The following is a 21545-nucleotide window of genomic DNA, read 5'->3' as shown; positions in this document are numbered from 1 at the left end:
CTCACTAGTGCCACACTGTAATACAAGTGAGCAAAGCGCTGTTTATTTCCACACCCTCTATATCCCTAAGGTAGGGGCAGGGACCTCCTGTGGGGTCACAAGACGCAGAAGCAAGGTTATGAGATGATTCCAGAAATCGAATACAATTTAAAACAATTCTCAATATCATATTTTAGACATAATTGTTCCAAAGTAAAAAAAACAAACAACTAGTTACATTTAAAATAAAACCATACAAATAATCTGCCTTCTTATTTTCTGAACTTGGTCAAATCAATATCCTTTGGGATAGTGGGGGTCACGTGTCTCTGGCATGGTTATTTTAAGGGGCAGGGGCTGAAAAGTTTGGGAACCTCTCTTCTCCATGGATCATGAGGATGCAAACATTTTTGCCAAAGCTGGTAAACATTACAATGCCACTTAAAGACAGTGTTTTCATGCTAATGTTAGCTTCATTAGCCAGCTACAAGAAATCAACCAATAGCAGGTGTCTATTTAGTCAGAAAACTAAATGTTTGCCTGCTAGAGATGATAGAGCATTTAGCAAATGGTCAATTACCTGATATAAATCTATAGACTGTGAGATTTTATGTAAATATACAGTATGAACTCTTAATGTCCCACATTAAACATAATTTTCCACTTATCTAACATGAAGCCTGATAGATATGCCTACACATGTAGCCTAGTTCTGAAGACATCAGGGCACCATTATGGTGGAGAGGAAGGAAACCTGGAGTGAATCATCATATAAAGAGAATTGAATTTGATTTGGATAATACACTAAGTGTAAATGGTTTCTAAATGGCATTGATCTTGCATTGTCTCAGACAGTGGTTTTCTAAAGGAGGAGGTGTTACAGCAGTTCAACCAGAGGAGAGTGTCCCCTGAACAGGTCTGACCCTGAAGAGGTGCTTCTGTATAATCGACCACATCCTTCTTATCACAGCAGAAGTTAAAGGAATGCTGCAGGAAGCAGCCCTTTCTCGCTTGAGTGCACAGATGATGAATGAGGATTTCCATTAAGGCAAATATTTCAGCAGAGATCAATGCAGTATAGAGGAAGTCGGGTGTTTTCCAGTGAACTGAACCTCAGATCTGTTTCAGTCCCACAGGCCTGAGGAAAGTGTGGGTAGTCACTCTCCTATTACACCATTGAGCATCTGACTCAAACAGACTCGAAGAAACACACGTGATGGCACTTTTATTATGTATCATTTTTCATTTTGTATTATTTTTGTATCTTGTTTATCTCAACATATGACTAACGTTGGATTAATTCACCACTTGTGTCATGTCACAATCTTTTCCTGCCATGCCCATGACCCAGGGATAGGTATTGTTTGAATTTTTCCTACTTGAAACATCTGAAACATCATCTGAGTTTTAGTTCCAAAGCCATAACACAAAATTTGAGTTATTTTAATATTTTTCGACAAATCCATTTAGGAAAACAAAAACACTTCTCAAACGGATAAATCTCTGAGGCCTAAAATGTATGTTAAACATTTCTCAGTACCTATGTGACTCCAAACAAAGATGGGAAATGTCACTTCAGTCAGTTTAGAAATAAGATAAATTAAACTATATTGGAAAAGGTCACATCCCCTGGTTATGATCTGCGTTGGCCAACAACAACCTATCATCTTGTCAGGTCACAGTATGTTAAACTTCATGAGCTTGACATGAGCTCACCGCAGATGCTCTTTCCACACTGCAATGTCTCAGAGGGCCAGAAGAGGCCATCAATCATAAGCATGGTCCGTGAAACAACACAGTCACATTTTCTGCTGTGTAGCCATCCATTCAGAGCATCTCATTACCTCCCACTTAAATGTCATCTTGTTCTTTTGCGTCTATCTCCTATTTTTTATTTGTTCTTTACAACCAGTGTGAGAGTGATGGTTCACAGCTGCAGCAAAGTACCATCAAATCAGTGGTTTGTGAGAAGAGATTATCAAATCACAAACTGAAGAGAAATGTGGAGATGAGTATTCTTCAGGGAAAAAGCTTAGTATTAATAGAACCCAACCACTATTTTGGTTGGCCCATGAATTATTGGCCCCTGCATTTATCATTGCTGACATGAAAACTTTTATTTTACAGAATAAACTGTAGAGAAGATGTGCAGTTTTCTGTACATTTTATACTTACATTTCTAAATTTAAGGTCTATATATTTGGTTGTATTTGTGTTTTTCTTTTTATTCACATCCATTCATAATAAAGTACATATATTGTATGATTAAACTGTAAAGCATCAATATAATATATGATATACATATTATAAGTGTAATGGTATCAGAAATGTATTTTTAGTACCTCATTTTAATATCAGCATCAACCCCAAAAATCTATTTCAGTCAAGGCTCTATGTTTCAACAATGTGAAGACAGACGTGTATAGACATAGTAAGGTATAGTTGTTAACACATGTTGTCAAATGTATTGCAACACTTCTATTCAGTCATTTTTCACAGATACAATTCTCAAGATAAGACAAACAGTGTGTAACTCCATCTCAGGCAGAATGTGCCTCTGCCTCCACACCAGACCTCTGTATAGTTCATTTGGCACATTTCCACCACCTATGCAGCATAGACAGAAAATGTTCAGCACCTAAAGGCCTGCTCCCTGCTGCCTTGACACTTCTTTAAAGACATTTTAACTGAATAGTACCAGATGTACAACAGATAGTCAATAGTTCTCTTCAGTCAAGCCTTTTCTTTTTTCACAGGCCCCGAAGACCAGAGTTATTAAACCCCCTTTTTTTTATCCATTCAGGATTCCTCAGCAATAAATAACTAAAGCCCCATATCAAACATACACTTTAAGATGGATCATTAAAGAAGTCTCTGTTCCAGCACATCGATACTTTCTTGGTGCAAAACTGTTTCTATACTTTTCAGCCTGTACGTCTATAGCAGTAAGACTGCAAAATAAAGTTTTAACTGACACGGACACTACAGTGTCAGGCTATATTAATCTAATTTCTTAAGATAAAGATGTCAATTTTGAAAGGAATAATTGTTCGGTTAGTTTTAAGGTTTTTAAGAAAATCATTTTGACTGGGTTGATATTATAGTATCTGTCGTCTGTCCGGTTTGTAGCTGTGGGACAGAGCTTGTCACTGTTCACAAACCCATCCGCCCAGACCATAAAACACAACAGTCTATCTGAAGGTGAAACCACAGACCTGAGGTCAATCTACTGGACACATCATACCTAATGCAACTCTGGCAGCCGAGGCATCATAATTTATCCAGAAAGACACCCAAGACAGGATGGTGATGAGGATGGAGGGCATGTACGTCTGTAGGATGAAGTATCCGATGTTTCGCTTCAGCTTGAAGCTCAGAGACAGTCGAGGGTAGGCACCTGCAGGAGAACAAGGCCAAGCTTAAACCTTTGATTCAAGAAAAACACAGGGATGTAATGAATTTTGTTTTGATTCCTGTGAAAATGGTTTTATAAACTGATTCATCCGCATAGAAAGTTTGTGATTCAAACTGCAAATCATCTGATACAATTTAGCCTTGGGATTATATGTGCGCAAGGACCACAATATACAGTACAGAGGAAAATATAAACACACACAGTTTGCACAGTAAACAATACTAGGACATTGCATAAAGGAATCGTTCGATATTATTATTATAATGTCTGTATCATAAATTGTATATAAAGATGAACCACGTGTTTCCACTCTCTTGCATGGTCCACTTGGAGCAAGGCTGCACAGTAGCGATCGGGGATGGTATCGAGGTCCCGTCGAGCAATCACAAGTCAGTCTCATCTTTCAATCATGACATTAGTGGAATAATTAACACTTTAACAAACATCAGTGTGATAAGAACTACTTGTAATGATTTCTTGATTCTGACTTTTTAGTTTGGCCCATGTCCTCTTTGCCAACATGGAGGAGGCAGGGTCTACGACCGATACTGCAACATGCCACCAGGAGGCGATCAAGATGCTTTGGCTTTACATTTGGAGGGTCATCATGTCGTCCATCTTTATATACAGTCTATGTTCTTTATCATAAATATATTATGATTTAATGATGAGATGTTAAATGCTGATTAGCGACCTTGTAGGTGCTGATACACAGACAGGGAATTTCTCTCTTAATGCAAACCAGCTGCAGCTTCAGAATACAGTATGAGAGGTATCAGTATTCTCATCTGTGTAAATGCGTTCCCAATCATGTCAGTGTAAATAGAAAATGTAAAATATTACATTCTTGTTATCAGCTCTCTCAGTATCACCCCCCCCCCCCCACAGAATGTTCAGTAAAAATATCCATTCTCCTTGTCACTAATTCAGCAGTGGGAATAATCACCGTTTTGGTGCCTCTGAGGTTTTGTATTACAGGAGGATAATTTGTGCTTTCTGCTTCATGAATACATTACACCGCTGTAAGTACAGCCACCTTTCCTTTATCAGGAGCTTGAAGAAACAAAGGGATAATTGCCTCCTATCCCTCCTCAGACATGCCTCTCAATAATTATTCCCTATTCTTGTGTTCTAGTGTTAGAAGCCTTGATATGATGAAAAATCCTTTAATTAGGAAAGCGTACACTCTTGCAGAACAACAAAACACAGGAGATCTGCTGACATTTGGGCTCCTCAGGTAAAACTTTAGAGACTTTTCTCTCTCAGTTTCTTCCTAGGAGTGATGGGAATAACACAAGAAAACACAATTTTTCTACCACAAAAGCCACAACACTGACTTGTCTACAGCAAGTCACTTTGCTCAATTCATGGTCAACATCCATTGTCACACACTTCCGTTGTGTTGTGGCTTTTGCATTTGTGTTTTCCGTTGCATTTTCACTTCACTGAGCCATCTCAGCCACTATAGTTTATTGCAGAAGTTGAACCTGTTTTTCACATAACAGAAATCTCTTCAAATGACATAAACACACACCTGAAGCAGAACTACAGAGTTTTGGAGCACTGAACTCTTAATAAATTATGACTAAGATATTTTATGCTTGATGTTTCTTATTTAGCCATGTATATTTCATGTTATGTAGTAATACAATAGAGATGTAAGAGTTCCTGCCGCTCTAAGGTCATGGAATTGAACACGAACATTGATGCAGTAGGATTTTAGTTTACATTTAAGCAAAAGAGGCAAAAGTGCTCTGCAGGATGCTATCTCATGGATTTGATGAAAAATATATCCAATTATGCGTGAACTGATTAGCATTATTTTTTATTTCTGCCCTCTTCCAGGATGACTGTTCACTTACCTGTGGAAAAAACCACATTCCTCGACACCAGTTTGTAGTCGACTATAGAAAACTGAGGCAGCTCGATGCGCGTCACCCCCGTCACTGCAGTGTCTCCTCCTTTCCAGTAGAACTCTATATCATCTGTTGTGTAACCATCTGCAAAGAGAGACATAGATAACAAGGTGAGATGTGATTCTTATTATTGAAATAGCTCTGTAGTCGTCTCATTTTGTAGTATTAATCATGTGCTCTTATTTGATTAAGTGACCTGTCTACTGTAGCTGCAGTTGATTTACAACAAAACCTTAGAATCACAAGGGCTCATGTGGCTGTAAGTGCTGAGTGCTTGAGATGTAAATCTTCATGGGGCTGTGTGTCACTGCGGGCAGACACACATACCAAATGCATGGAATCCTTGCATCCATGTATAGTTAATGGCAGCACAGAGAGACATATCATCAAGATGTATGAAGTTGGACAAATTATAACCACACTCTACCGTGCTGCTCCACTGTCTGCTTAAAATCTGTATAGACGAAGTAGCTTTGACTGGACAGGGTGAAGCAAGCAATCTCACTGAGATACGACGTCTTAATAAATCGAAAGCAATTCAGCAGTCGGTGCAGTTTCTGTCTCCACGAGATGAGGAGTGTGAGAACTTTTTACGAGAATTACAGTGCGGTTCATATTTTTAAGTGATGAAAAAGTAGAGCTGTCCGCTGTATTTCTTTACCAAGCACAAGACGTGGAGCTAAAACTTACAACTCTCAATTTCCAGGGTGCAGTTCTGTTCGTCCAACGGGTATCTCCTCAGATCCATCATGCAGGCTGCTGTTGTCGTGATTCTGAACCAGAACAAAACCAAAAGAGGTACATACATAACTCGGGTTGATCTTGCTTTAAATAGTGAGGCTCATTTAGCAAAGGCACAGGATTGAAACAGTTGAAGATACAATTATAATCTAAACTCATGTCAAACTGAACAAATGTCCACAGTAAGATTTCCTGGCATAACAATGACATTTATTATTATTATTAAAAAGTAAAACACCCTACTAATGACTGCTAATGATGAAATGAGCTGAGACCTGCTGTGCTATACTGTAGTATTAAGTTGTATGACTTGCAGTTTAAATGGTGTTGATAGGAAATCTTGAAAAGGTAAATAAATATAAATATTATTCTTAAGGAAAGTTTACTTTATATCATGTGTTGCTCCAACTTAAAAATAGTGAAATATACTTGTTCTTTCTAAGCTTGAGTAGTTAAAGTAAAACAAGTGAGTCTTACTTAACAGAGTAGTTATATATACTCAGTAGAATTTAGGAAACTGATTATCTTAGATATATAAAGCAAGGACAACAAGGGTGGATCAGTTCAAAGAATTAATTTTTATCTTAACAAATTTAAAGCCAATGACAATAAGTACAATTTTGTACTATGAAAATTATATGAAATATTCTCCAAGTTGCATATGTAACCTTAAATGCTCCCAATTCCCTCTGACTGGAGTGAGTTGAGACAGAGGAAAAACAAGACAGACTCATTCAGATTTCCTCTCTGGCTAATGGAGAATCTGTGAGTGTTAATAAAAGTTTATGAGTTCTATTAGGATGTGACACACTTGAAGTGCAAGTATAAATGTTTCTTTATCAGCAATGAATGCTGAAATCTGACTTCAACTAACTGCTCCATCACAATGTCTGAGTGGAATGGGAATAAATTGACACGATGTCGGACATTTACTGTAAACTCTCATATTAAAGCTTCATCAGTCTCAATTAGAGGCAGATAAAAACGTCAGATGATGAGGAGACTGGAAGGTTGCAGCAGCTCTTCAAACATCTAAGACTGTCTATAACCATAAGTGTAACTACATACAATGGTAGTGTAATTACTGAAAGTGTAACTAAATCTGCTCTGAAAGGTTGGAGATCTCCTCCTCGACATTGACGGCCTTCATTCTGTGGCAGAAACCCTCATTCATGCCTTCATCACCTCGTGCCTGGATTACTGTAATGGACTCCTGTCCAGTGTACCAGACAAGGTCCTGAACAGACGTCAGTATGTGCAGAACTCTGCTGCCAGGGTTCTCACCTGCACTAAGCCCTGGCAGTGCATCACCACGACCCTCATTCACCTCCACTGGCTCCTGATCAAGGCCCAGATCAACTACAAAGTCCTCCTTCTCACCTATAAATCCCTCCATGACCTAGCCCCACTGTATTTAACTGACCTCCTCCACCCCTCCACCCCTACGGTCCTCAAACTCAGGATTGCTGTCCATCCCCATCACCAAACTGTGAACCTTTGGAGACAGAGCCTTCTGTGTCGTGGCCCCCACCCAGAATTCTGCAACGCTACATCTCTGGACAGCACCAGAAAACACCACCTGTCCAGTTTTGCAATCTTTTTCTCTTTTTGTCCAAACGGACATATGTAAAGCGTCCTTGGGTCTCTTTAAAGATGCTATATAAATTCAAGCTATTATTATTATTATTATTATTAAAACATCTTCAGGACATCTAGTGATATTTTTTTAAGAGCATCTTGCACAGACAAACAAGACCCTGCTGCAGGAACAATTCAGGCATGAAGCCAGGTACAGTGAAACTAGAGGCCAAAACAAAAAAAGACATCCACCATGTCCCGTATGAAGTCTTGTTTTTACTACTGTTGATTTTATACTTTTTTGTTATTGTTTTATTGACGTCCTGATATTTTGCTGCTTCTTGGTTGTTTCTATATCTGTAAGGTGTCCTCGAGTGTCTTAAAAGGTGCCCATGGATAAAATGCATACATATCATGATTATTTACTATTGTTTTTTACAGTTTGAGGTTTGACTCATCTCATTTTACCCTCTTTGTCTGAAATTGTTTAACGGTACCTAATTGGAAAATTAGCACCCCCAGCTGTATATTGAAAAACACCTTATCAAAATTAAGCTTCCTCTAATAAAATTCAACATTTCCTGATATTTTTTCACATAATAGGCAAACCTGTAAAAGAAAGCAGTGAGGTTATACATTATAGGGAATTGATCACAGCAAATGATAACCATAGTTTGTATTAAGTGGAGAACAGGGGGTCTCGCTCTGATATTTCCCTTTGGGCCACTGTTTGAGAACTTGTAAGAACAACAGCAGTGCTCACCTGAGGCCATAGAGAACAGTGCCATCTGGGTGCAGCCGAATCATACGGTTCTTTACGGTGACACCATGCACAAAGGACTTCTTGTCGTTAAGAAAATAGGTGTCAGGGACCCAGAGCTGGTCTGCTACTCGATTGTCCAGGGTCAAGTTGAGAGGGATCCCTGCATAGGCCAGTCTCTTATCTCTCCAGTACTGCTGGAAGTACATGGTCAGTGTGTAGTCCTGTTGGAAGCAAAACTGTATGTTAGGTAGTTTACTTGCAGTTAAACATGAGTCAGTGATAGTTATGTCTTGAGGCAAGTGTAGCCCACACTGTCTGAACTGAATGTTTTTTTCAGCCCACAGCTTAGGATGGATTTTTATAACAAAGATAATATTTATAGAATTGTCAGACAACTCTGATTTTCTTCAGTCTGTCGACAGCAGACATATTTCAAGACCTGTGTCAATGACAAAATCCCTCTCTGCTGTTCTGTGTACAGGGATGTATGGATAGATGGATAGATGACAGACAGATAGACAGACAGATAGACATACCAACAGACAGACAGACAGACAGGCAGGCAGACAGACAGATACCGTGATATATTATCAGCCATACGTGCTATGATATTATTTTAATAATTTACAAGCGTATCCATCAAACACAAAAGCTTTTCCAGGCCATTAATGGGGCTCTTTACTAGCTCACTTGGCTCTGCCTTGTTCTGCTGACTAATGTTCTCTTAAATAAATAAGCAGGTCTCAAGAAATAAACAAAAAACTTGGCTGCACTGAAAATGCCTACATTTCAATTTTCTGGTGTGACGGTATATTCATAATGAAGTGGTTCAAAAAATACCTGGATTTCCTTCGGACATAAAATCAATATGTTCTTTTTTTCAACACTGAACTAATAATTAGTACAAGCTGGTCCGTGTTTTTTTTCTTCATGTCGGAAACTGCTGACCTGATGCAAAGGGAGGTGCAAAGGGACAGGTGCATCATGCATGGCTGACCATAAGCTTGAATTGTGCTTGGACTGTATAACCAATGTGATACCACTCGCAATATAATGTAAAAATTATAATATAAAATTATATAATGTGTATTTTTTCTCTCAACCGGTATTTAAAGAATTAAAGAAAACGGTGCATCTGACCACAGACGTGGGCCACAGACATATTTTCAGTCCATCAGAATGAGTAGTGTGTACTATTCAGAGTGTCTTTCCAGAATATCCCTGCATGGCTTCAGACATGGCTGTTTTACTTTTTTTATTCTCTGTAGAAATACCTTCACCCTCCCAACTCTCTGTGACCTCCTGTGAACAGAAGATGCCCTCATTACGCTCCCACCCACACACAGCAGAGGTGTGGGCAGGGTGAATCAGCTTTACACAACAGCTCTAACTCTACAGAGATGGCGCTCACCTAAAGCAGCAGCCCTCTCACTCGATGTCTGGACCGCAAATATTTCAGTCTCTTTTACATCTTCTCATCTCTCCTCAGCTGTTGTCATTCACGGCCTTGAACATTAGCATCTCAAAAACAACACTGTACTAGATAACTCTCAATGGACACTTGGTACAATGCAGTCTCCTGCTCCCCTGCAGTACTCTGTGTTACCTGAAGGGTCCCACGGGGCTCGATCCCATGCCTCGGTTTATTCTCTACAGCAAGCTTTATGTTGGTACACAGGGAGCTTTCCTCTGACAATCACACCACCTTAAGGCCCCTGATTTAGAAAAATCCATGATCCGCCACTGCCTATACACATTTTTGGTTTTGATCTCCTTAATACAGACCTATTCTGACAAAACTACCAGTCAAACTTTCTGTTCCTGACTATAAAACTTTTTTGCTTTTAGAATGAATTCTTAATGCAATGGTCATACTATAATTATATATTTGAATTAATAAGCTTGTTTGAATATTTGGGCAAGTTGAACCAGTTTAAATCAATATCATCAAATGATAAAAGCTAAATCAAAGAAATATTCAGACAGATTTATGGCAATAAATCAACAATTCATAACAAATAGTTAAAGAGGTAAACTTGGCAGGAAAAGCCATTCTCTGTCCCTGAACAAGAACATTTTTGTTCATTCGTGGTCTTTGGTTATTTTTTCGTAGACTTATATTGTTGTTCTTACAAGATTTTTGGGGGGACTTTTCTTAATCTTTGTCAGGACTTAGAACTTGTTTTTAGTTATTTTTTATGTCCATGGAAGGAAAAGACATTTGAAGGAACCTTTGAAATCGGACAGTCTAGTTGCAAAAAGTACACAACCAGTAGCCACACAGCTGCTGAGTGAGCCAATGATTGCAAAGCATGAATAAAAAGTTCATGCTAATTGGCTAATGCAATCACTGGCTTGTAAAAGGCTAAAATGCGTTTCCAGTGAAAAACTCTGTATTATGGAGTAGCTCTGTTACAAATGAACCTCCTGTGCAGATCATAGACCACAGAGTGACTGATTGTCATATCCCATAATATGCCAATAATGTTACTAATGGCTGTGTCTGATAACAAAAGCCTTCGTCATACAGTAGAGCAATTGGCCACAAAAGAAGAATGTGAAGATACCTGCAGATGTTCTTGGTTTCTGTTTGGTCACACTGAAAGGTGCTGCTGTTTGTTGTCGGATATGAAGACCACAAGAGACAGAAAGAGGTTGGTTCTCAGCACCAGTGAGTAAATGAGGCCCAGTGGGAGGACGACACTGTCACGTCATCTTCAGATCGGAGAGTTCACAGTCTAATACTCATACATGGTTACTCTGTGCCAGTCAAACATCGTCTATGTCAAGTTAACACAACGATATCTGCTGGGAATACAGGAATAGCACTTACTCCACACAAGAGGGAGGGGTTTCATCACTCTGTGAGACAGCTGAATGTTGCCATAGAAATTCCAAAGTGTACTATAGGTGTTATACAAACAACACGTTTGTCACAGCATCCTCCCAGGCGGCATTTAACAAACTATTAATTACATGATTTCCTTCCTTCCGACACCTTAAAACAGGCTACTGGTAAGAACTATGTTATGAGAGCAAAGTTGCAGGTGAGCTATTTTTATTGTATAGAGAGATGAAGAGGAAACTTTCATTAGGTGTTCAATACAATGTGCCCTGTTTATTCTTCTTCTTCAGGGGAAAAAGTGCACGTGATAGCATTTTAAATCCTTTCATATATGACAAATATATGAAAAATACAAGTGCAACGAGGAAAATTATTTTTTTGGCTCAAGGAAAAAGGTAGTTTTTCCATTTGAGTGGAGAAAATGAATAAACTGGTTCACTTCATGAATTTTATTGCCACTGTAAGATCATCATGATATAAGTACCACCAAAAGAATGTTCTCGTCATTCAAACACTTTATTGTCAAAGGCAAAGACTGCAAGCAATCCTGTGAGCTGCTTCAACTTCTTCTAATGTGTAATGCTGCTACAACTTCCTGCAATTGGTCCAAAAGTCCAAACCCTCCCCCAAAAAATGTCGCACTGCAAATGTCCCTAAACGGTTTGTTTGATCCAGTCGAGCCCCCCTCAGACCGAGACCCCCTCAGACCAAATTTTGGTCCACTGTCGTGCTCTGAGTCACCATTCACACCTGTTAAACTGAAAATTCTGAAGGTCTGGGAAACAAATAAGGCAGAACCCCCAGAACATGTCTGTTAGGAATCATGACAGCTCTCACAATATTTCCTCTCAATGCTCTGCAACCTAAAATGCAACTGATCGCATAAATCAAAGTTGGAAACCTGGAATCTGGTGGTTCTTCTCAATAAAGCTCAGTTTTGATCTTTAGCACGTCGTTAAGAGTGATGAATGATTCTGCTGCACAGAGGATTAGTCCCGTAGAGTCACATCCCACTAATGTGCAACACTCATGACTGTTCCAGCATGGTGTGAAACGCAGCATGGTGTATTTAGGCGACTCGAGTATTTCTAGCTCAGTTCTTCTTACGTTATGAGGAGCTGAAGCCTGAGGTGTGATGTGTCTGACTTCTTTATTCAGCGCTTCAATATAAATCTGAGAGTAGTATGAGGTTTTTAAGGGTATCACCTCCTCCATGCAGAAGGTGGGGAATGTTAAAGTGCCAAAAAGGATGGGTGTTAAAGCACATGATGGATTTTTCTTCGTTCTGACTCATACTGTGTTTGCTGAATAAATACGTAACAACAACGCCGGAAGGATTTTCTGCTTAAGTGCTTAAGGTGCTTTATACACCTGGACAGAGACTCTGTGGGGTCACGTCACAGCCAGTGATTCCTCATAAATACACTAATATTGTATTTTGTTCTTAGAGTACCTTTGTGTTACATGAACACCCACTTAACAAGGATTATTAGAAATAACAACAGAATGGAAAAGGACACAAAACAATCCTAATGTTAGAGCTAAAAATAAAGGAGTGGAGAAAGTTAAGTCAGAAATATATTAATAATCTCATCTCCAAGACAACAGGCTCTGCAGCTCGCCCACACAGGCTATAACGGGCCAATACCTCGTGTGACTCTGTCTCTTTGAACACATGCCACTAACACCTTTATGCACTACACGTCTGAGGGAGAGAAAACAAATGTTTGCCTGATCTGTACAGTATGAGTATGACTGAACAGTCAGTGTCATTACCATTGATTCGCTTCTGAAAGAATCTCTAACATCATCGATTTTTAACATGATTGAAAGACAGACGTAATTAGTGTGTGATGGTGTTAGAAATCTTGGAAATAGGTTTGAGTTGAACTGTTATCTATCCATAGATAAAAAATACATTAAAATAATAATTAGTATAATAAAAAAATCCACATAAGTTAAATACAGAACTCTTGTCTTATTAATAAAACTTTGACCACTGTATGGGTGAACTGATCAATGGCTCAAACACCAAAACCAATCAGCTTGTTAAAACTCAGGAGGTAAAGAACATACAAACCAGAGATGTACAGTTTATCAACATTAGAGCGGGACCAAACAAATCAGCTGGTGGATGTACTGGCTTAAAGAGTAGAGGAATCGAGTACAGCAGAGGGTGGTGACAAGTAGATTTTTCAACTGTACAACAGGATGTCTGAAGGCAGCTTATGTGTCTCCGTCAGCCTGTCAAAAAAAGGTATCGCAGAAGTTATCCATATTCACTGATTTCCCAAGGAGTTATTCATGGATCTGATCTTTCATGGATTCATGAAAAAATTCAGTCAGTCAGCAACTGATATTTTTATATAGTGCTGTATTTATATAGTGCTTTTCCAGTCTTTGGCCACTCAAAGTGCTTTACGGTGCAGGTCACATTCACCCATTCACACACACATTTATACAGTGCTTCTATACGCAGCGCTCTTTCTACCGCACACCATTCATAAACTGTTAGTACAGCTGTCAGGGGCAATTTGAGGTTCAGTGTCTTGGCAAAGGACACTTCAGAACACAGATTGGAGGTGCAGGGGATCGGGAGACCCTCTCCATCTCCTGAGCTACTAGTTACATGGGACAAAACTTCAACTTCAACCAACTTCATTGATCCATTACAGTTAAATTCGATTTAACTGACATTGCGATGAGTGTGTCAACAGAGACAAGGTATTCAGCTGTAATGTCTAATTTCAAAATAAGAGGTCCAGTGAAATGACCCAGTAAACACTGATCGTGACTCAATCACAGCTCAGGGTGTGAAAAGTGGGAATGAAAATCTGATGTGACTTTCTTGTTTTCCTCTGGACTACAACTGGAGACAATAAGAGACACGGCACTCACAGGAGAACGTGTAGAGGCGAAGAGACGACACAGACACACAGTGCACTGCAGATCTCTTACAGCACCACTCTCAACTCTGCACCAACAACTGACACTGAATTACTAAATGTGGTCTCTGATCCTATTAACCGATTAAAGGTTACTGCAAATAACAGGCATGCATGTCGAACACACTCACACACACTTTCTCACCGATACACACTTTAAAAGCGTCCAGTCAGCAAGTCAAAGGCGAGCTGCAGAGAGGAGGCAGATAATTCATGATCAGTGAGTGTAGAAAGTGTTCAGCAATGACCAAAGGCTTGCACTTTTTTCTTCTTTCACGTAAACCAAAATAAAAACAATGCCAAAAAAGACACATATTTTTCTAATTAGAATAATTATCTTGCATTTATTCAGCTTTTTTTCTTTAGTTTGGACAAAGTGTGTCTCCTCTCAGTGTCGTCTGGTGAGGCTCAATAAGGATTTACTCAGGACTCATGGCTCTTCTGCCAAGCTGCTGAATAGATGACTGACAGTTCTCATTTTCACTTGGACATCAAAATGAAGCCGTCCATGATCTGACTGGACACGTCTCTCACTGAGCTGTCGCTGGTGTTGGCTTCACATCTTTTAACTGGACAGACATGGCAGCTATTCTGGAAACGTCAAATCTCCACCACCGGAAGAAAGTGATGCCATATATTCAGTTGCTTTAATTAATCAACTTTGCATTTGTTCACAGGTTTTGAGTCACTTCAGCATCCAAACCCTCTCCATACATCAGTGATTGTTACAAAATACATCTGCACTCAACCGACTGTGAGTAGATGTTTTCCAGACCCAACCACCTTGTGAAAACTAAGCTAGTAAGACACAGTCTGAGATTGTGGGGGCAAACTTTAACACTTAACTGTAGTATATTGTTCAGAGAGAAGCTCACCGGGCCTTAAACACAGAGCTGGGACCATTTAGAGCCATGACAAAGAAGGCAATAACAGGACCAACAAAGGGACACGAGTAGATGAGAAGTAATGTTTTAAAGTGCAGGAAGGACAAACAGCAGTTATTGTTGCTGAGGCTGCTGCAGCTACAGTAAATCAGAGGGAATGTGGCGTCAACACTCCTCCTGGTGAATGATGGACTGACTCCTTGTTGCACATATCTCACTGTGGAATCTGTCAAGTACAGAGATTTCTAATACAGCCCTGCTCATCTCTTCTCACCCAATTTTGAATATTTCCATATGTTAAGAAGTCAAAAGAATAAGAAAACACATTTTCTGTGTTTAACAAAACAGAATCGTATTAACCTTGATTTTGTTCACTCGGGGAAGAACTGCATTGAGGGTTTAAGACGAAGTTTATGTATCTGTAGAATTAGATTTACCTAGAATTCTGTTAGGTTCACAACATATTTTGGATTGTGCATAAATAATTACCTATGAATATTTAAGTAGTGGTAATGTTTTTTCGGTAATGTCTTCATTAGTTTTTAATTTCTCTTTACTAAATATGCTACTTAAGTTTCCAAATATTTCTCATTTTTTTCAAATCAAATCAAATTGTGTCAAAGTCCTGTAATGAGTTTTGCTATAGTAAATGACTAATGACATCTATGGTGTATATATGACTCTTACTTTGCTTCATTAACAGTATATACCACAAGTGAGAATTCATCAACAAGCATCTAATGTAACTCTTACTCAAGTCAGATACTAATCTCTCTGACTCCATGAAAGAGTCGACACAGAATACAATCAGTTTACTGAAGCATCATTGCCAATGAATAACAGGCAGCTAATGATCCCTTTATAGTCTTTTCCTCCATGCGAGTGATTGGCAAACCACCAAAAAGCAAGCAAAAGTCCCTCGCCTTGCCAAAACAACAACACAAGAAGAGTTTACAATGAAACATCATTTTGCTTGAGAGGGAGCAGCCTATCGATATGTGGATTGACAGAGTGATGGGTGCAGGTTGTGGATGTTTTGCAGTGACTGATAAAGACTGATTCCAGATAATTTTTGAAATACTATGAATTGACTTAAGTGGTTGTAAATGTACCTTCAGCAGCCTGCCCAAACTTAATCAATATATGGAAACCCTGCAGTAACTACCTTTAAATAACATCTGTCACAAAACATTGTATCAGGTACAAAGAGTTTCCGGCAATTTAATATTTTTTTTAGATTCCTTTTGAACACACACATCCATCTGTAGCCTTGAGATGCTCTTGTGAACAAAATGTGAGGAAAAGCCACAGAAGCTCTCAGGACGAAGACACAAGGGGACGAAATAATGTTGTTGAGCATAAACTGCTTCTGTTCAGGGCACTTTGCAGCTCAGAGTGCCCTGTTATACTTGAATCATGCCTCCAGACTTTAATAAAAACATGGATAACTGATGTGAGGTCAGTTTGTTTCGACATGTTGGAACAGAAATCCTGAAAGTTCCTGTGTGTTTGTCACTGCACAAATCTTCAATAGTGGATATTTTTGTACAAATAAAACAAGTGACTCTTTTTATAATCCCTCATGAACAGAATGTAATCACCTCCTGGTGTCCAATCATTCATATCACGAGTAAATCCTTTTTAGCACATGCTGAGAGAAAGTCAGCATTTTCCAGAGATGTCCAGTTCCTCCAGCCTGATGAAGAGCTGAACCATTAACAAAACCATTAACACAGCCTGATATGATCACCACTGAGGCAGCCAAGTGCTTTTATACAGTATGATGGCACAGACAGAAACTCTCCAGTTAAAAGCAGGTGTGGTTTCTAATAGGGAAATTAAGTTTGGCCCGTTAAGTGCTGAAATTTAGTTAAGTGATTATGGATTTTCATGTGTATTTTAAAATGACATTATAGCATTCATGTTAAATGGTCACATTTTGAAGCAAACAGAGGACTCTATTCAAACGAACGTAACCCAAGTTATTGTATTTCAGAGATCTTTAAAGTCTAAAACTGTTGCTCCACCCCAAGATGCAATTTAGACAGATGCATTAAAACTATGCTGAATAAGCTGCTAGCTGTTCCTGTTTGAAATGAACCCATTGATGTTCATGAAGCTGTCACTGCATCACTTTAATACTGAAGAACATTTAAAACATGATGATTCTCAGGCAATTTTCTGAGTTTTGAGGAGCATTTTCTTTCCAGGATCACAAAGGGTTAGACGTTTATTCACAATGGACATAGAAGATGTGATGGAGATTGAAGTGTAAGTCACATTGAATCTTTAAAAAAGAATTTAGAGTTATGACTTCAAGAAGGGGCATGACTTTTGATGAAAATCTCATCTCATCTCTCTCCCTCGTCTACTGCATTTATTTTACTATCCTTAGACTTAATCTTTTAAGAAATCCACTCACAAAATCCAAATTGTGCAGATAATGAAAACCTCTTAACCTTCATCTGACTGCTGTAACAATAAAATAAACCTAGGCTGCGTGTTTTAATATCACCATAATATTTGACCGAAGCTAACTCAAGCATCTAACTCAATTCCAAAATATGAATCTGAGTTGTCACTGGAGGGAAGTGTTAAGCGTCTCTGTGGGTCTCACTGTCTCTGCTGCTGCGTAGAGATGCATTAAAATGCGCTGCGGGTACATTTCATCACACACACTTGTCAGGGCAGCATGTCAGGGGCTATTTCCTCTTGGCACCATGTGATCAGGCATCAGGCTCTGTCAGCAGTTCAGACCCATGATAGATGGCATACAGGCATTAAACTGTAGAAGCCATGTTGTGCCAGCCCGCAAACGGAAACACACACAAAGGCACAGTTATCCTTTATAGGAGATAGCACTGACCTCTAGTCATTAAGGAGAACCTAACCCTAACCTTAGCCATAACCAATTCGTGTCAAACCCTAAATTGACTTTTCCTCAAGTCACAGCTTGTCCCTTAACTAGAACCTTAGAAATGACCTCTTGCCTGATAAGGACCAAGCTTTGGGTCCCATGAGGACCACTGCTCCTGACAGAGCCCCCAGTGAGGTAAACGAAATGTGTCCACCTCTGGAGGTCTAATCTGTCTTCCATGTTTGAAAGGAGAAAATATGTCCACAGGACTTTCTCGACCTTATCTTTAAACTGGACTATTAGGGCATCACAGAAAGCCGCACGGCTAATGAACCAGGATGTAAAGCCACAGAACTCTCTGAATCTGATGACCAAACCACTCCAGGCAATACAAAAACTATAAATAATGATTTATAAATTGTCTATGTTTTTTGGTTGAACAGATAAATTTGTTTTATACTATTAGATATAGATGAACTAACATTTGCTTAGTCACCCTTTAAGGTGGTTTTATAAATCATTGCTTTAACAATGGTTAATAAATAATGTACTTATGAATTGTCATGGCTTTATTATTACTTAAAATCAGCTTTACATGTTTTTCATCAGACCAACTCTAGGGTTGGCGAGTGCTTGCTCTAATGGGTTGTTAGATCACTTAGCTTCTGGGTGGATCATTGAAGCCTGCTAATGACTGACCACTATAGATGCTGACATGAGAAACCCTTGATTTAAAAATACATTTACAAATATGTTTTATTCAAGACACAGTTAAGATCAACAAGCAAATAGCAAATAATGACTGATGCAGCAAATAATTAACTAATCAATAATGAAACAATTTATAAACCATTCATAAAGGGGGCTAATTAAGAAAATGGTGCAGCAGATTCTAATGAACTAAATCACCCATAATGAGAATATACACGAAGTGATTGTGGCTATTGAAAGTAAAATCTGTCTTCTAAAGTCGAATAAATGTGAACGGAGATTTTCATGGAACTCACCATGTTGACCTCTGACACCATGTCTATACTGGCCACGTCTATACTCATGCCAACAGCCACCGGTGCACCTTGGGAAAAACAAGCAGAGTAAAGTTGTAGATGGACTCTGATGAAGCAGCAGAGTTGATGATGAGGGGTCAGAGACGTACCTCCAAAGTCTGGCCGGAGACGAATATCATATCCTTTCAACAGTTTGTCCACAGTCTCTTTGACAAAAGACATGTTCCCCGGTTCGTTGACGCTGCAAGAGAAGAGAACAACGGGGACGGTGAGTGTTTCTGCAGGAGGAGAGGCTGACTTCAGTCCGGTGTGATGCCCCGGACACTCACCTCTGGGCACCGCACATCAGCGCCACGACCAGCGGCACAGAGAGGACGTCAAAGAGCCCTGTTCTGTGGCTGCACCGCATCCCTCCGGAGCTGTGTGCGGACCGATGGCTGCTGCTCAGCGCTCAACAAATGATAACAAGCGGAAGCCACGGTGCTCACACTCTGCTCCGTGAAATCAGGGGAGACTCCTTCCACATCATGAAACCCTCAGCCCGCCTTACCAGCAGGTGGAGGCGCGCTGACTTGGATGGCAGATGTGTTCATCTCCGCCTGTGGAGCCTCACTCAGGCTGCTCCGCGTCCCCATCCTCCCCCTCCTGCCTGCCTGTCTGTCTGCTTGTCTGTCTGTCTGTCTGTCTGCTAGCGGCTCACAACAAACTGGGGTTTCTCAAATAATTCGTTACAACAACAGGAATTCACAAGTCCACTTCCCAGAGGAGCTGCGTGCGTAAAATACACTTTCTAGTCGCCCGGGTTCAGAACACTCGTCCCCACAGGGAGCCTCCTCAGCTCCGGATACTCTCCGAGTTTGGAGAATGACTCTTCATATGCGCGAGGCTGTCCCGGTAACGATGATAAGACACGTGCCAGTCTGCATACAGTATACTGTGTGAGCGAATTAAAGAGACTGTCCTGATCTGACACACACAGCAGGAGCGCAAAAACTGTGCAGGGGCAGGGGCAGGGTGGACTGGAGACCCCCACACACCCGGTGTTTCTGCATTATCTATAGGTAAAATACTGCTAATTTCTTAGAGCAAGACTTTGACTTCCCAACGAGTATATTTAAAAAAATCTTCCTCTTAAAGGGATAGTTGAGGCATGTGAGCTTGTGAACGTGGCTCATGGTGAGGAGGATATCAGAGGACGTTTAGGTCAAAAACATGGTGTAAATGATACAGTTTCCAGTTGAATTTGAATTCCGGGGCTTCTGGATTCTTGGATGACTCCACAGGAGCAGTATGGAGGTATTTTATGTTTTTACGTTTGAAGAGGTAGTCGCCATTTACTTAAATTGGATTGGATTTGGCTGCAACACTGTTCACCCCTGAAAGTCCAAAAGGGTTTTTTGGACTCAAACATTTCCCCCACCCCTGCATCAGCATGGTGGTGAGTAGATACGGTAATGAGTGAATTAAAACATTTTTGGGTGAATTATCCCTTTAAGCCCCTTTTCCACTGGTCAAAAAATCCACTAACACATACTAACAGCTAACATCTGGCCATGTGTGCAAAGGAAATGAATGAAATCGGCATTCACTCCCAGCTCAAATGACTCAGCAGAAAACTGATTTAGTCTGGTATGACCATTAGCTTGTGGTGGCTATTGTTAGCTAACATTAGTCAGATTATCATTATCCTGTAATTGACCACAGTATCTGCTGTTGAGAAATGTTTACATCAACACGCTTTATATTTGGTTCAAGACATTTGACATTTTTTCTGTATTCTAGAGGAGTCCAGGTATGTCTAAGTTTCTTCTTCTGTTCAATCAGGAAATACACCATGGCCTTCTGCTGGATTTCTGATAAACTCACTCAACTGCTTCAAGACGCCTTTCTTTCATTCTTTTCCTAAAGAAAACAACATTCTTACCTTGTATCATAGATGGCGTACAGCTTTTTGTTCCCATCAACAGCGTTCCTGTAAACACACAATAAAAAGCAAGACATTATTTTCTGCTGACTGTCACTGTCTGTTTGCCTGACCTCTTCTATGTCTCCGCTGGAGATTTGTTTCAGAATCCAATCATAAATCACAAGAAAACAGGAAACAGAAATCCCGGGAGGCGTGCTCGGTTGAAATCAATAAAGATGCTACAGCTTCACAAACAATCTATTTTTTAACAGTCAAAGAAATCCCTTCTTTAATTTACTCAATTGGACTAAATTTACTGTAATCCAGGTGCATGTGAATGCCTGAATGCTGGAGTGTGAAGTTTTGTTTGTGTGTGACTTTTTGTCTTTTAATAAAAAATCAGGGCTTGTTTTTTTTCAGGTATGTGTCCTACTTAAGTCAACGCTGGAGTAGGTCGAACAACCAACAATGGGAAAAAAATCGTATATGAGGATATCACAATATGGGTGACTAAGGATGCATCCGTCCATCTTTTGCTCCACTGTCTTAAATCAGGGTAAATATGCATTCAGACACTGTAACACACAAATCTGCATATTTTAGTTTCTTTTTTTTAGGAAATTGTATTGATATGATGCAGTTAAATTTTCAATTCTGCTTAGAGTAAAATATTTACCATATAATGACTTCAGAGCTGATATACATCAAC

At 39.6% G+C, this 21545-nt stretch overlaps 1 protein-coding gene across 4 annotated transcripts in view; it reads right to left on the bottom strand.

Annotated features, from left to right (window-relative positions):
• The window catches only part of gabrb3 (gamma-aminobutyric acid type A receptor subunit beta3), a 48067-nt gene that overhangs the window by 6544 nt on the left and 19978 nt on the right, over positions 1-21545 (bottom strand). For 2 of the 4 annotated variants that reach the window (XM_069522481.1, XM_020081150.2), the window contains exons 2-8: positions 20855-20902; positions 19080-19171; positions 18931-18998; positions 8393-8613; positions 6001-6083; positions 5257-5394; positions 3224-3376 (exon numbers count right to left, since the gene is read on the bottom strand). In XM_069522481.1, coding sequence (XP_069378582.1) covers positions 3224-3376; positions 5257-5394; positions 6001-6083; positions 8393-8613; positions 18931-18998; positions 19080-19171; positions 20855-20902 — 803 coding nt within the window. Of the gene's footprint in view, positions 1-3223; positions 3377-5256; positions 5395-6000; positions 6084-8392; positions 8614-18930; positions 18999-19079; positions 19172-19259; positions 20817-20854; positions 20903-21545 lie in introns of those variants that run through there. The other 2 variants (XM_069522482.1, XM_020081151.2) reach the window with 2 other exon arrangements.

Source organism: Paralichthys olivaceus, chromosome 3, assembly GCF_024713975.1.
Source record: "Paralichthys olivaceus isolate ysfri-2021 chromosome 3, ASM2471397v2, whole genome shotgun sequence".
NCBI classification, from domain to species: Eukaryota; Metazoa; Chordata; class Actinopteri; order Pleuronectiformes; family Paralichthyidae; genus Paralichthys; species Paralichthys olivaceus.
This window is presented reverse-complemented; position numbering and strand designations above follow the sequence as displayed.